Here is a 15,905-nt window from a genome sequence, read left to right as displayed (position 1 = left end):
AATGGTCAGATTGGGCTACACCAATAGTATCAGTAAGCAAGAAAGCAAGTGACAGTGTGCGGATCTGTGGTGATTTTAAGGTTTCAGTGAACCCAGTTCTCCGCATAGATCAATACCCACTTCCACGGATAGAAGACATATTCACAGCAGTAGCAGGTGGCAAACACTTTTCAAAAATTGACCTTGCCCAGGCTTATCTCCAGATGGAAGTAGAAGAGACATCCAGAAAATATCTGGTAATAAACACTCACAAAGGCCTATATCAGTACAACAGACTGGTATTTGGTATTGCCAGTGCCCCAGCAGTATGGCAACGTGCCATGGATCAGGTCCTACAAGACATTCCAGGAACACAGTGTTTTCTGGATGACATAATCGTCACTGGTGTTGATGAGGAGACTCATCTGGCTAACCTAACAGCAGTCCTGGCCAGGCTAGAAAAATATGGACTGAGAGCAAACAAAAACAAATGTGAGTTCTTTAAGGATGCCATTGAGTATTGTGGACACAAGATCGACAGACATGGGCTCCACAAAACCAAGGACAAAGTTGAAGCAGTCCTGAAGGCACCAGAACCTAAAAATGTGAGTCAGCTGCGCTCTTTCTTGGGCTTAATTAATTATTACCACAAGTTTCTACCAAACCTTTCAACAGTTCTGCACCCGCTGAACTCTCTGCTGCAACAAAATGTCAAATGGAAATGGACAAAAAACTGTGAAGAGGCATTTAATGGCGCTAAGCAGCTCATTACATCAGAGGAGGTTCTGACACACTTTGACTCCAATCTACCACTTCGCCTCGCCTGTGATGCCTCACCATATGGCATTGGTGCTGTGCTATCTCACAAAATGCCTGATGGATCGGAACGCCCAGTTGCCTTTGCTTCAAGGTCCCTAAATGCAGCCGAACGCAACTATGCGCAGATAGACAGAGAAGCACTCAGTCTAGTGTGGGGCGTGAAGAAGTTTAATCAGTATTTATATGGACGACACTTCACCCTGATCACAGACCACCGACCGCTGGTGTCCATCTTTAACCCTCAGAAAGGTATTCCAACCATGGCTGCGGCACGCTTGCAGCGATGGGCCTTGTTCCTAGGTGCACACACCTACACCATTGAGTTCAAAGGGACAAAGTTACATGGAAATGCAGATGGACTTTCACGTCTTCCACACATGCAACCCACTGAAGAACTGACTGATCCAGCTACTGTGTTTCACGTTACACAAATGGAACCCCTACCTGTCACAAGTGCTCAGGTGAAAAGGGAAACGAGCCGAGACACAATCTTGTCCAAAGTATACGATTTTACTGTGAATGGTTGGCCGTCCTGCACTGACACTCAGTTCTCTGCGTACTCCACCCGCAAAGACCAACTATCCGTTTGCCAAGGATGCGTTATGTGGGGAACTCGTGTCATCCTGCCACCCAAACTACGTACAACGGTACTGGACTCACTGCACATTGGACATTTAGGTGTGGTTAAGATGAAATCTCTTGCTAGAAGCTATGTTTGGTGGCCAGGCCTTGACTGTGAAATAGAGAACATGGCAAAATCCTGCACTGGTTGTCAGCAGACGCTGCGTCAACCTCAAACAGCACCTGTACACGCGTGGGAGTGGCCATCCGCTCCATGGCAACGCATCCATATAGACTATGCTGGCCCATTTATGGACCAAATGTTCCTAGTTGTGGTTGATGCTCACTCAAAATGGCCAGAAATCTTCCCCGTAAAGCAAGCAACAGCTGCCAGCACGATCAATAGCCTTCGGTCACTGTTTGCACGCACAGGTCTGCCACAACAGCTCGTAAGTGACAATGGTCGTCAGTTTACTGGAGAGGAGTTCCAGTGTTTCCTTCGGAGTAACGGCATACGACATATCACTTCAGCTCCCCATCATCCTGCAACAAATGGACAAGCCGAACGGTTCATTCAGTCCTTCAAGCGGTCAATGAAAGCCAGTCGCACAGAGGGGAAGCCGCTACAACAGAAAATAGACAATTTCTTACTGGCTTACAGGAACGCCACCCATGCAACAACTGGACACACACCTGCAATGCTCTTCATGGGACGAAATCTGAGATCACGTCTAGATTTGCTGAAACCAGACATTCGCAAGAATGTCCAAGACAAACAGTCTTCCATGGTGGACGCAACAAGAAACAAAACTAGATTCTTCAATGCCGGACAAAAAGTTCTCGCCAGGGACTACAGAGACCCAAGTCAGAAATGGCAGCCTGGCACGATCCTGTCACGGACCGGACCACTGACATATACTGTAGATGTTGGAGCCAACTTAGTCTGGCGTAGACATGTTGATCAGATTGTAGATGCGGAAAGCCACATGGTTCCACAGCCACCTGAGAGCACATCTACACACCAAGATTCAGAAGAGTTTGCCCTCGCTCCACCACCTGAGGTTCAGGATTTACGTGAAGCTACCGATGCTCACACACCTGAACTTACCACACAGAGCACTATGGAGTCTGACCAAATAGGCAGACGGTACCCTGAGAGAAATCGCAGAGCACCTCAGAGACTGAACTTATAGGTTTCACGTTAATTCTGTAAGAAAGCAGTTCAAATGTTTAAGAGGAAACAACCTACCTACATGTTGTAAATCACTGAGTAGGTGTCATATTTCAGTTCAAGTTAAATTATTGGTTTACAACATTATCTGAAATATTTTGATTGTTTGGTACCTATTGTGTTCATCAAGGTTGGATGGGAGGAACTGTTATGTATTTAGTAAAATCAGTTTATAGTTTGTGGCACTACTTTCTGTTATTGAGTGTAGAACACAAAGTGTGGTGTATGCGCGCATTGATATGCCTGCGCCTTGTTTTCCTTAGACTGGTTATTAAAGTATATTCCTACGACTAAAGAAGGCGTCGTTACTTACCAGTTAAGTTATAAGAGAACATAACAATAGCTTTAGGTATTTTGTAGAAGCAGAGTGTGAAAAATTGAACATATCATATGATAGAACAGCTTGCAGGACTGCTTTTAGCAGCAATAACTTGCAATACTTAAACTCCTCCACTTGGGACAGTAACTCATCCTTGACCTGGACTGATCACTTCACCCTTTTCGGGCTGAGTAGCATGGAGGTGCTGATTCACACTTGGCTGCAAACCGCTCTAGTGTGAGCTGGATGCCACCACCTGTTGAAGCCAACAGCATCACATCATCCGTAAAAAAGCAGAGACGAGATTCTGAGACCGTTCAAGTGAAAGCCAGAGCCACATTCCCTTTGTTCTGTCGGTATCTATCAGCTGCCTCTGAAGCCCCCCCACCTCCGGTATTAACTATCTGGTTCAGGGGTTACCACCATGACAGATACCAACCACCTTGCGGCCACAACTGAGTGCGGCAGCTTCAGCAATGGAGGTGCTGAACATGGTCCATTCAAACTCAATATCCCCAGTCTCCTTTTGGATGCTGTCGAAGCTCTACCGTATATGGGTGTTCTGCTAGGCGTTCCAGTGCACCCTCACTGTACATTTAGCCATGCCAGGTCTGCATCCTCCCTTGCCACCTGATCCACCTCACCACCAGGTGGTTATCAGTTGAAATACCTGTAAGTAGTGTTTTCTGTATGATTTCAGTCTCATTGTTGTGGACAAATTTTAGTGCACACTTCTTTACAGTGTTACTTTAGTTTATTGTGGTTTGTGGACATTAGTTTATGCACAACTCTCTCAGGGGTTCTTCACAGCATCTCAGTCAGGTTGAGGTCTGTACTTTGAGCAGGACATTAAAACACCTTATTTATTTATTCATTTATTTTAGTCATTCTGTTGTAGACTTGTCGCTGTGCTTAGGAAAACTCTAATCACACTAATCAGGATCACACTAATTTTGGCCAAGCTCTAACTATAAGGAATTCTGCAAAGCGTTCAGAATCGGAACACCTTGCAGAATCTCAGAAGCTGCAAAACAAATCGAAATCATCACCCCTCCACCCTCTTCTTTACTTTTGGTATGTCAAGCATGACTCATAGCCTTTCTCGGACTGATAGAGATCAACTGCCAAATGTTTTCTTTTATAGAGATGGTGTCAGGGACCAAGCAGTAAAGCATAAAGGACACCGGTGGTTTTAATTCAAAAAACGGGTTTTATTGACCCAAAAATATGAAAATATATTTAACAAAGCCAAAACTTAAACAGGCAGACCAATAAAAGAGGTCAACTCAACAGACTAAACTCAAGATAATAATTAACAAAACCTCAAACAAACATATGGTAAACTGACCTGCTGAAATGACACACAGGGGGACTTAAATACTGGTTTAGCTAAACCAAATGACACACACGGGGGAAAACAAGATGGCTGCCATATAACCAACTAATACAAAACATTTAAACAAACATGAAACACCCCCCAGGCAATGAAGCATGTGGTGCAATCCAATTAGGCTGTCAGCAGTACTTCAGGTCTCCCAGCCCTTTGCCACACCTTTTGCCAGACAGGAGGAGACACCAACCCCCAGGTAACTCAAACAAAGAAAGATGTATTAATATAACATAAAACAGAACTTTGACCTTGCAAGGTTAATATGTGTGCACGCCATTAGTGATGGGCAGATGAAGCCCCATGAAGCACTGAAGCTTTTCATCCAATTGGTTCACCCCAACGCGAAGCTTCATGAAGCTTCATTTGCTCTAGCAGGACACCTACTGGACGTAAAAATAATAGCTGGCATGAATTTGAAGAGTGTGGCATTTTGCACACAGCCTGTAAATGTCAACAACAAAAGGAGTGTGTAAAACATGTATATTGTAGTGATGGCAGTATACTGTGTATATTTATAGTGGCAGTATGGGAAATGATTATTTGGAAATGCTTGAAATGGAAATGATCATTTACTGTGAGGTGAGGTGTGGTTGGGGTGTGGACAGTAGTTGTGCTTTTGTAACGTTGAGGTATGGACAGCTACACACTGAGGCTTTGAGCCTCAGTCCTGCCTGTTCACATTTTATTCTGTAAAAACTAAATTTTCACTGCTTTTACGTCCTTTTTAGTGGAGAGAACATAGCTGGGATTTAATGATTTAACAAATCTTTTGAATCCTTTGTCCTCCACAATGCTAAATGGCTGGGAGTCCTCAATCACCATGCTGACCAGGTCTTCATCTATTTGAGATTGTTCTCCTGAGGAAAGACAATAAAGATAAAGCACAAATATAAATATCACACACGTAACTTATAACAGTTGTATAATATTGTTATATCATTTAGTAACATTACTGCATCCTATATTATCATTGCATTTGATGGCTCACCTGGTCTTGCTCCACAATCGGTGTTCCTCTTATTCTCATGCAAAGCTCTGTAGTGCCTAAGCATGGATGAGGTGTTGTTGTTATATCCCAGCTCCCTGGCACATAGCAAACACTTCACCTTGTACAAAAGTCAAGACAGCTCAACATAAATTGTATTGCACCATCAGTATCATGACAATACATCTTCTGTAGAAATTTACATACCTTGTTGGGAGGAATAAAATCAAAATGTTCCCACACAGGGGAGGACATCCTCCTCTTCTTAGCTGGCTCCATTCTCTCCTGAGTTTCTCTCCTCACTCTCATAAACCTCCAAACGGTCTCCAAACTCTCTCTAACCGCAACTCTCCATCAAACACCCACATTTTTGAATGAAGTCTGAGGGGTTTATATCGCTGTCATATCTCGCGGCAAAGTTCGAACCACTTCATGAACCAGTCACGTGGTACAGCCGGGCAGCGAGGCTTCGGACGTCATCATTTTCAGCTCCTCCCATAAATGAAGCAAGCCTCGATACGCGCTTCGCGGAAACGCCCCCTCCATTACTTGACACACGCTCCGAAGCCTCGATACAGAACGTCCCATCACTACACGCCATATAAACATTGGAAGGTGTGATGGAAAAATGAATACATTTAATAAAGAAACGATATTGAACAATAAATAGAATATTTTAAAGTAGTGACTGTAAATTAAACTAAAGTGAATCAACGGGTGATGAGGTGTGGAGCTTACCATGTGTGGCATGCCATCACAGATGGTCACACTTGCTGATGATCAGTTAATCAAGTGCATTTGTTTAGGAACACCTGGTTACTACTTACCCTCTTAATTCCTTCTTTTTACTCTTTCGTGAGCCCATTGGGTTTACCGCTGAGATGTTTGCTCGAGGTTAGTTCAGCATAATTGGCTATTTAATGATCCGATCACACACCTCATACACTCACTTACTCCTCCAGGGAGGCCTGAGTTTTCTTAGACTTTGCTTCATTAAACATGGTAAAAGGCTTACATGCATGTTAAGGTCATGTTGAGTTAAAACATTTTTGTTGTTGTTTTGATGTTATGCACACGTTGCTGCCTGCTGAATATATTCATGTATTGGTCAAATAACAATCTCAATCGCTACCTTAGGGTTCAGCTGTGTGGCTGTTGTTCTTCACTTCATCGTAGTTACTCCAGCTAAGAATATGCTTAGATCTACTGTCTAGAATAATGAGATTGCTTTTCAAGCAGTGTGCTGGACATGGAGCTAAACAGTAGCATGATCGTGTCCCAGGAGACTGCACTGCACTACTCCTCGACTCTACTTATTGACTCTCAGTTCTACCTCTTCAGTTACCTCTACTACAGTAATAGCACAGGAAATCATTTAATGAATACTATGTCACTATAACTAACAGTAAGTCCTGGCACAATCAGCGAAGACTAATTTCTACTTCTTCTATATGCAAATGCTGTCTTTCAGTAACGTCCAGGTCCTAAGATATGACCAAACACACAAACCAAAGAAATATTATTATTATATTTGTACTCATTTTACTCTCAAAGATGGAGACAAATGTAAGAAAGAGGACATTAGAGAAAGATTAGAGAATATCAGTGAATGACAAACTTTAAACTTAAAATTTACATGTGATGTTATAATTCTTGTTAGATTTTTTTTTAATCAGACAGAGAATTTGTGCCCCATGTGTTGCTGAAGTTAAATAGTTCTTTGATGTTGTGGAATTTCTTAAAAAAAAACTATTTAAAAAACAATTTACTGGTGTGCAAAGGTTGCCGAGGAGTACGTGAACAGAGCGAAGTAAGTGCAAGTTAACATTAAGTCCAGCTTAAACTGCAGTATTGTTGTACAGTTTACTGATGCTAGATTTCTATAGAGCAAAGTTATGCATTCATGATTAGTACAATGGAAAGAAATTATTACACCCACTTCTTGAATCTCAGTTCAACACCTAAATACTCCCAGCCTCCAGGTAATGTTGCAAACGTCTGTGAACAAGTCACAGCTTGTCAGCAACATACACTAAGTTGGCCCAATGCATCACCACATCACCACAAAATGATCAGTGCTCTTTACTCCTCTTTTCAAGATATTTTATCCACAGATATAATGATACATCAATAAAATCAGTCATCTACCCACAGCCTTAAACATGCTCAAACATGGTGTGCTTTTTTTTAAACGGACAAACTGTAATAAGAACAAATGTCCAGAAAAAAAAATCACATTAGGTCATTCCTCCCCATCACACCCTTTCAGTTCCCCAGGAAAGCTCTGTGAGGAGGTTAGGCTATTTGTACTGATGTTTCACAGTTTGTGGAAACATATGTCAGAGTTACTTCCTGACCAGAAGACATGGGAAAACCACTCTCTTCTTAACTTTAAATAACCCTTAACATACTGTCAGCAAATCTACTTCTAACCCATTCAACTCCAAAGATATAGAAAAAAGCCTAGCGACCTTCCAGGAGAATTTTTTCCAGAGCATATGTTTTGGGTAAAGGTATGTTTAGCCAGTACATGTAAACCTCCAGCACAAGTTTAAGCTCCTTTCCCACCAGAGGTGACATTCTGTCTCTAAAGCAGGTTTGGCAAAGCCTGGAAAGGCCTTCACCAGTGATAGTAGCGTTTATGAATATAACCAATACAGAAGAAACCTGGTTATAATCAAATTGTGTGCACTGCTAATTATCATGTATTCACCAAAGAAATGTTTCTTGAACTTTGACCAAATTATTTTAGGTTTTAACTTCTATTTAAAATAAATAGTGGATATCAACTTGTGTTAGAATAGAAACAACAAAAAGGGAAATATGGAATTAGAGGGAGCAGAGGTGATAAAACCACCAAGGCACCCAAGTTAAAGGCACGGATTATAACATTCAGTGCATGTTCTTAGCTCTAATAAATGGTAAATGTAATTCATTATATTTTAAAGAAATGTAGATTTGATGTTAATACAAACATTGTATAAAGATGCAAAAAACAAAACTAAAAAACAATCAGTCTATTAATTACCTGTAACACGTTATCTCTCACGTTAGATGAGATATTTTATCTTATCTTGTTAAAACGTACCTGAACAAATGACTCTGCAATGCACAGAGAAGATGGGTTTTTTTGGTTGATAAACTGCAAAGAATTAATAGGAATAAGATTTGCAGAATCCGAGAAAAATCTGCTGTTTCATGTTGCTTTGAAGTATAAAGTGCTATTGATAAGGCTTTCAATATACTTCCTGACTGTGTGTGAGTGTGTGTCGTTATATAATACACAAATGTTTGTGAGGGATTATACAGTATATGTGAACGCAATGATAGGAAATGAAGGAGAGCAGGTGTCAGCAATCTCTCCATGCTCCCCCTCTTATCCCCTATTCACCCAGGCCGTTTCTATGGCAACGAATGAATGGATTGCCACATGGATGATTGGTGCCAATCCACCAGTCATTGGCCTCATAATGGACACCCACTCAGGAAAATAATACTAAATTAACACAGAGCGATGCCTATGAAATACATCAGGGAGGAATTGAAACTCTTGTTTTAGGTTTCAACATTTTATAAACTTAAATTTGTTAATCCCCTATCTTGCGTGCTGCACAATATCGTTTATTACTTAGTAAATACTGATATCTATGACTAGCTAGTTTATTGTGATGGTGCTTTGTTTTCTCTATTATTATGTTGCTCTTTGTTGTTTGCTGTCTCCTCTGTTTGTTTTTGTTTGTTTGTTTTTTTTTTTTTTTTCTCCATACAGGTGACCCAGGAGTTTTTTTTTTTTCTCTCTCTTCCCCCCCTTTCTCACCGTCTCTTCTCCCCTTTGGTTTTCTTTCTTTCTCTCCCCCTCTCTCTCTCATTCATTCCCCCTGTCCTATTTATTAAAAAAAAAAAAAAAAAATGACAAAGGATGAACTGAAGCTCTGCCATCACGTAATGTCGCATACTGCTGTTTCTGATGTCATTTAGAAAAAAAAAAGAAAAAAAAAAAAGGTTTCAACATTTTATAAACTTAAATTTGTTAATCCCCCAAAATTTTATAACTCAAGACACATTTTAGACAGTAGTTAATAGTTTACAATCTGTTGTTTTTAATGTGAAGATACACTGTTCTGAAAGTGAAAATCTTAATTATTGATAGCAATGCTATAGCCACTTTTTTATTTTTATTTTTATTTTTTTACTATATATAGGCTTACATTGGATGCAAATGAAAGAGTCTGCTTCTGAATATCTTTAAGCACCAGAGATAGGTGAACAGCTGTGTCATATATATAAACAACATTATAGTTGCCTCAGCAATGGAGATGCACAGCATGGTCTATTTGGGCTGAGTGTCCCCAGCATCTCAGTATCTTGGAGATACCTGTATCATCAGATCTCAAAACATTGTGGTGCACAAGTCACTTTCATTTACTTCTAGCGCTGTTAATAAAAAGCAATTCTGACTATACAGAAATTTTGGGATCTAAGTACTAGGGGTGCAACGATACACAAAATTCACGGTTCGGTTCGATACTTTGGTGTCACGGTTCGATATTTTTTCGATACAAAAAAAGATGTTCATGCCTTTTTAATTTGTCATTTATTAAATTTTCACGGCACATTCCGCACCACATCTCTGTGCGTTCATCATTTGTTTGAAGCCAGCTCACCTCCTGCAACTACTTTTTCGAGAATACGCGCTTCTTTTGTGGTTCGGACTCCTGACATTTCTTTGGAGGTGGAGGAAAACCAAAGTAATTGCTTAAAGGAGCTTCTTCGACATCTTTAAGAGTTCTAAACAAATGTCTGTCCTCCTCCTGAAAATCTTATGTATGCAAACACGTGTTGCAACTTCTTATCTTGTGCGTGTTTTTTATTTTGACAGCGAATGCGCACCTGCAGACCACTTATGTGCAGCCCTGGTTATTTAGCTTGTCATATTGCAGCCATGGAAATTCTTTTGTCCATGAAACCATAAAGCTGCACTTTATTTTTGCCTTATAGTCTGATTTGTCATAACTTTTCCGTTTTGTGGTAAGCTTTTCTTTGGCTGTCACTTCTTCACCCTGACCTGTCTTATTTGGCTCAGCAGAACTAAAATATATATCCTGCTGCTTTTACACACACACACACACACACACACACACACACACACACACACACACACACACACATAAGCTCAGCGATTCTCTGCGCGATCAACCTCTCATATGTTTAAGCTTGCTGCGGGAGATTTCACTTGTCATGTTTGCATAGTAAGCTAACGATTGATAAGACGATGTCAGAGGAATTGGTGCACAAATTATCATCAGTCACCAATCAGTGCTGTCGCTCTCTATACACAGTTCGCGCGATTGCAAAGTGAAAGCAAAAAACAAGCGCAAAAAACAAGCGCAAAAAACAAGCGCAAATTCAAACGCGATTTCAATATGTCACATATTGACAGTGGCTCACCGATGCCAGTGACATAATTACCCAGCTACATTTCCGAAAGAATGCAAAAGCATTGACATATATTTTTCCTCCCTACGATAGGCCGACGGACAGGGCAGAGATAGATTTTGGTAGCCCGACTGGAAAAATCGCTAGCCCCGGGACGTCGGGCTAGCGATTTTGCGAGCCCTGTATCTGATTGAGGAATCACTCATCTTTGGAAAAGAGAGTTTATTACAGAGAAATGTCTCTTTCCAAAATAAAAGCTATACTATACGCTTCTTCTGGGCTATATTCTCAGCAGCATATTAAACATATCAGGTCCCCATAAGGAGAATCATGTGCTAATGGCTGTCTAAATGACTCGGGTAAAGTTTGTAGCTTGTTGTTTTTGTCTGCTTCCACTTGTCTTTGCACTAGGATGATGTCGGCCTAAATGTGCAGTCATATTCGTTGTGTTCCCACTAGTGCTGTCAGCGTTAATCTCGTTGAAATGACGTTAACGCCACAACACGGAAAATCTCCGTCAACGAGCTAACTGCGCTAACACACTAGCTCCCACCCATGTAATTGAGCATTGCGTGGCACATCCAACATACTGTTTTACTTTAGTCCATGACGCGCTTACCTTCAGGGTCATACTTCACATGAAAACCAAAATAATTCCAAACACCAGATCTGAATGAGGGTGGGGGAGGTTCAATTTGCCATGTTGCAAGGAGAGCTTAACTTCTGTCTCGCTAGCTTGCCCTGCACTCAGTGAATCTGCGTTCGACTACTCCGCCTAGGCTGCACTGTCGAGCGCAGATCCACTGAGCGCTCAACACAGACAGCATCGTCAGAAGGAAAGTTGATAAAATAAATTAAAAATTTTGTATTGTTCGATACATATGCGTACCGAACCGAAAGCACTGTATCGAACGGTTCAATATCGATGTTGCACCCCTACTAAGTACTATAATGCATCACCAAACAGTGATTCTAGCCAAACCAGTGTGAATTTTAATATAAAAGTTTTGTTTAAAAATGGCTCAGATTTTGACAGTGTGACGACTTTAAACTACTAAAATATTAAAGGATGTGTTTTGCATAAAACATAACAGAATAACTAAAATGGCCTTCTGTTAAAGTAACAATATAGCCTGTTGTGCTGTCACTAAAGACATGATCTTTTGCCCTACACTGATATGCATGTGATGACAGATATCTCAGATTGCCTGCTTTGTATTTAGGACAGGGAATTGTAGTGGTCCACACAGCTTTTTGCGGTACAAAATGACTGTTCTTAGTGTGACAGCTGGAATCTGTCAACTTGTGAGACAATTAGACAGTGTAGTCTCAAGACAGATCCGTGACTGATGACTGTGTAAGGATGTCTATTAAAACAGAACATGCAATCATCACCATCTACCAGGAGCTAAACCACCCTAAAATCTAAAGAAAATGATCAAGAAAGAAAGGACAGCATTGACCAAAGACAATATATGAAGAGATATATACCTGTTGCATATTAGGAATTTGCATCAGAGGTCATTTGCCATGTTTATACATCTAAACAGCTATTGATCCTGGCAATTAGAGCTAGGATCTGTCTTTTGTAACGACTGCAGAGTTGTGTTTGAGTTCAGACCAGGGTTCTGTCAGTGAGTTGTAACAAGAAAAAAATTTGCTGTGAAAAAAGGAAGATAACAAATAGTTTTAACAGGGAGAATTTCATGATTACAAAAGAAAATATGTCAGCTGTGAACCAGTAACCAGAATACTGTTTATGGAAAACCAATGTTGCTCTTGAGATTTTAAAAAGTAATGTTTATGACTATTAATATATAGTGATATCAGACTTAAAATATTTTTTAAAACATGCATCTAATATTACAAGTTGTGGAAAATTGGGGTTTACCTTTGTATTATCTGCAAATGTAATGATAACATTTGTATGTAAACATATGAAAGATATGTATAAAAAACATATGAAGTTTAATTTGAAAGTGACAATGATAAATCTGGACTATCGTGGAGGTAAACAGAGACAACACGAGAGCTCTCGATTTACACTCCTCGTTTATTTCGGCGAGGGGCCGAAACGCGAAACCCACGTTGACAAAAATGCCACCACTTCTGCTGTAGTGGACTCCAGAAGCACTGCCTCGGGCCAGCGGGTTGTGCGGTCCACTACAGTCAAAAGGTGTGTGAAACCTTGTGACTGCGGCAGAGGACCAACCAGGTCCACGTGCACATGATCAAAACGCCTCCCTGGGACGCGGAAGGGTTCGAGGTGCGCCTGCGTGTGCCTATGGCATGGGATGCACGCCGCTGCCCAGTCTTTCACTGATTTACGAAGGCCTGGCCAAACGAACTTAGAGCTGACCAGCTCGACCGAGGCCCGGATGCCTGGATGAGAGAGGGAGTGTACTGAGTCGAAAACACGACGCCATGAAAGGGGAACTACAGGACGCGGACGGCCGGTGGAAACACAGCAAAGCAGGCTAGGCCCGCCATTCCACACGGGTCTGTCTTCCAGTACAAGGCCCGTTTGCGCAGACCGAAGGGCAAGGACGTCCAGGTCAGCACGCTGGTCAGCGGCCATAGCGTAAAAGTCTATGCCAACATAAACGGGAGAAACAAGCGCGCGGGACAGACAGTCAGCCACGCAGTTGGACTTACCAGTCACGTGCTGAATGTTTGTTGTAAACTCGGAAATGGCTGCCAACTGTTGCTGCTGGCACGTGCTCCACGGTTCAGAGACCTTGGACATCGCAAACGTCAAAGGTTTATGATTGACGTATGCGATAAAGCTACGACTGTAGCTGCCCACTTGGAATTACCACTCGTGACGCAGAGAGCTTCGACTGATGCAACTTTATTCTCTCCTCTTTAAACCACCGACAATATGGCACCGTGAAAACTATAAAGATGCACAAACAAATACCATTAAACATTCAAGTAGAAAGTGCAGAAATGTTCGCATTTTACTATAGAAAATTATTTTGATTAACCCAAATAGTGATATTGACATAAATCAATAGTTTTTAAACTATTTATGTTACAGCATTTAATAAAATGAATTAACAACAACCTTTCTGTGTCTTAAATACATAAACAATCGTTTGCAATCATTAACCAACCTCTTTCTGTTTCCAAGGGTGCTAATCATGCTGAATCAGCTAGCCAACCTCCTCCATGCGCATCTCTTAGCCAGTCTTTCCACACCACAAACAAATGACATGCATACACAATAAAAAACGAATTCAACCACATTGAGTAAACTTTCAAAGTTATAGCATGTGACAGATAAATAAAACACATAGTTTTGCATGAGTACCCTCAAAAACAAACGCTTTTACTCACTCTGAAGCAACGTGTTTGCGTCGCCTCACCGAGAACAGAACAGGAAGTCTGACACAATAAAAGAGGAAGTGCTAAGGTACTCTTCAAAATAAAAGTGCAAAGTAAAGTGGCTTTGCCGGCATTTACACTCCCACCAAATCCTGATACAATGAACGAACAAATTCACAAAGCAAGTGAATTGTACAGGATTTCTTATACTAATAAATGACTGAATTGAACTATCAGAGTTATACAGGTAAGTATACTTAATGGATTAAGGTAGTGTATAAACATAACTAGTATTGCCTTAACATATTTTGTTTTATTTAATTCTCAAGGAGTAGTACTAGTTTTTGGATTGGTCTCTCAATAATTGAAGGTTTAGAAGGGGCATCTTGCTTTCTTTGAGGCTTTCTCTCTCCAACTCGCACTTTAACTCGACGGACTAAGCCATCATGGTCTTGAAAGGTCTCCACAACTCGACCTAGTTGCCAATGGTTTCGTGGGAGATTGTCGTCCTTGATAACAACGATATCATTGACTTTGAGGTTACGCCGAGGTAAGTGCCATTTTTGCCTTGTTGATATGTTGAGCAGATACTCCCTTTTCCAGCGGCCCCAGAACTGTTCAATAAGGTATTGGACTCTTCTCCATCTTTTTGTAGCATACAAATCTTCTTTCATGAACACTCCGGGGGGTGGAAGAGCAACCTTTGTTTTCATCGTGATGAGATGATTCGGCATTAAAGGTTCCAGTGCATGAGGATCGTTGATTCCGTCAACTGATAATGGGCGACTGTTGACAATAGCCATGGCTTCATATAGCAGCGTTCTGAGGGAGGCATCATCAAGCCGACCTGGGCACTGTGCGAAGGTTGCATTCAACACATTCCTAACCGTTCTTATTTGCCTTTCCCAGACACCTCCTGCATGGCTGGCAGAAGGGGCGTTGAAGACAAATTCGCACTGTTTTTCAGATAAGAAGGTCTCCAATTGCTTGGCGTCGCATTGCTTAAGTGCTTCCTTGAATTCGTTCCTGGCACCAACAAAGTTAGAACCTTGGTCACAGTGTAATTGTTGGACAGCTCCTCTAAGACTGATGAAGCATCTCAATGCATTGATGAAAGAGTCTGTTGACAAATCTTCAAGCATCTCAATATGGACAGCTCTTGAATACAGACACGTGAAAATCAGACCATATCTTTTGTGTTCTTTGTGTGCTGTCTTCACAATGAACGGGCCAAAGCAGTCCATGCCGCTAAATGTGAAGGGTGCTGAGGCTTCAAGACGTTCTTTAGGGAGTTCAGCCATTCGCTGGCTCTCTGTAGGTCGTCGAAGTTTCCTGCAAAGCACACAGGTGTGTATCATTTTGGCCACCAGCTTGCTCCCACCAATGACCCAGAATCCATTTGCTCTAAGCTCCATTTGTGTCTGGCTTCGACCTTGATGGCATGTCTTAGCATGGTAGTGGGACACAATGAGCTTGGTTATATGACTGTTGCTTGGTACGATGAGTGGATGCTTCACTTTGTGGCAAAGAGACGACCACTTTAATCTCCCACCAACGCGCAAGAGTCCATCAGACCAGATGGGGTCAAGACTGAAGAGAGAGCTTGAGTTTGGAAGGTCACCTTTGGCTTGAAACGTTTTTATTTCATGAGGGAAGGCGTGCTGCTGTATGATCTTTATCACTGCTTCAGCAGCCTTCTCACGCTCCTCGATCGTCACATGTTCAGTATGCTTTTGTTGAGATCTCAGTCTCTTGATTCTTGCAACCACCTTTATGAGTTTTGTCCAAGATGAAAACTGATTCAGACGATCGAGAATATCATTGAAGGTACTGACGTCAGTTGCGAGCACCTGAATTG

The 15,905-nt window shown here is 41.4% G+C and overlaps 1 protein-coding gene across 1 annotated transcript; it reads right to left on the bottom strand.

Moving 5' to 3' along the window:
• Nucleotides 1–3,318: 3,318 nt before the first annotated feature.
• On the bottom strand, nt 3,319–6,041 carry LOC146709773 (uncharacterized). Its single transcript, XM_085457956.1, has 4 exons — nt 5,492–6,041; nt 5,288–5,405; nt 5,017–5,156; nt 3,319–3,453 (listed from the first exon to the last, which is right to left on the bottom strand). The coding sequence occupies exons 1-4, from the start codon at nt 5,591–5,593 to the stop codon at nt 3,319–3,321; spliced, it is 495 nt and encodes a 164-aa protein (XP_085314082.1). The 5' UTR covers nt 5,594–6,041.
• Nucleotides 6,042–15,905: the final 9,864 nt, after the last annotated feature.

This window comes from Copadichromis virginalis, linkage group LG5 (genome assembly GCF_057382275.1).
Source record: "Copadichromis virginalis isolate Kocher_CV1m ecotype Utaka linkage group LG5, C_Virginalis_male_GT1.1, whole genome shotgun sequence".
Lineage (NCBI taxonomy): Eukaryota > Metazoa > Chordata > Actinopteri > Cichliformes > Cichlidae > Copadichromis > Copadichromis virginalis.
The sequence above is the reverse complement of the archived record's forward strand: the minus strand, read 5'-3'. Positions and strand labels throughout refer to the sequence as shown.

Coding starts and splice junctions, on each gene's coding strand:
- LOC146709773 (XM_085457956.1), bottom strand. CDS start 5,593: ATGAGAGTGAGGAGAGAAACTCAGGAGAGAATGGAGCCAGCTAAGAAG. Junction 5,157..5,287: donor CGATTGTGGAGCAAGACCAG/GTGAGCCATCAA, acceptor GTCTTTCCTCAG/GAGAACAATCTCAAATAGAT. Junction 3,454..5,016: donor TTCTCTCCACTAAAAAGGAC/GTAAAAGCAGTG, acceptor CATATACGGTAG/AGCTTCGACAGCATCCAAAA.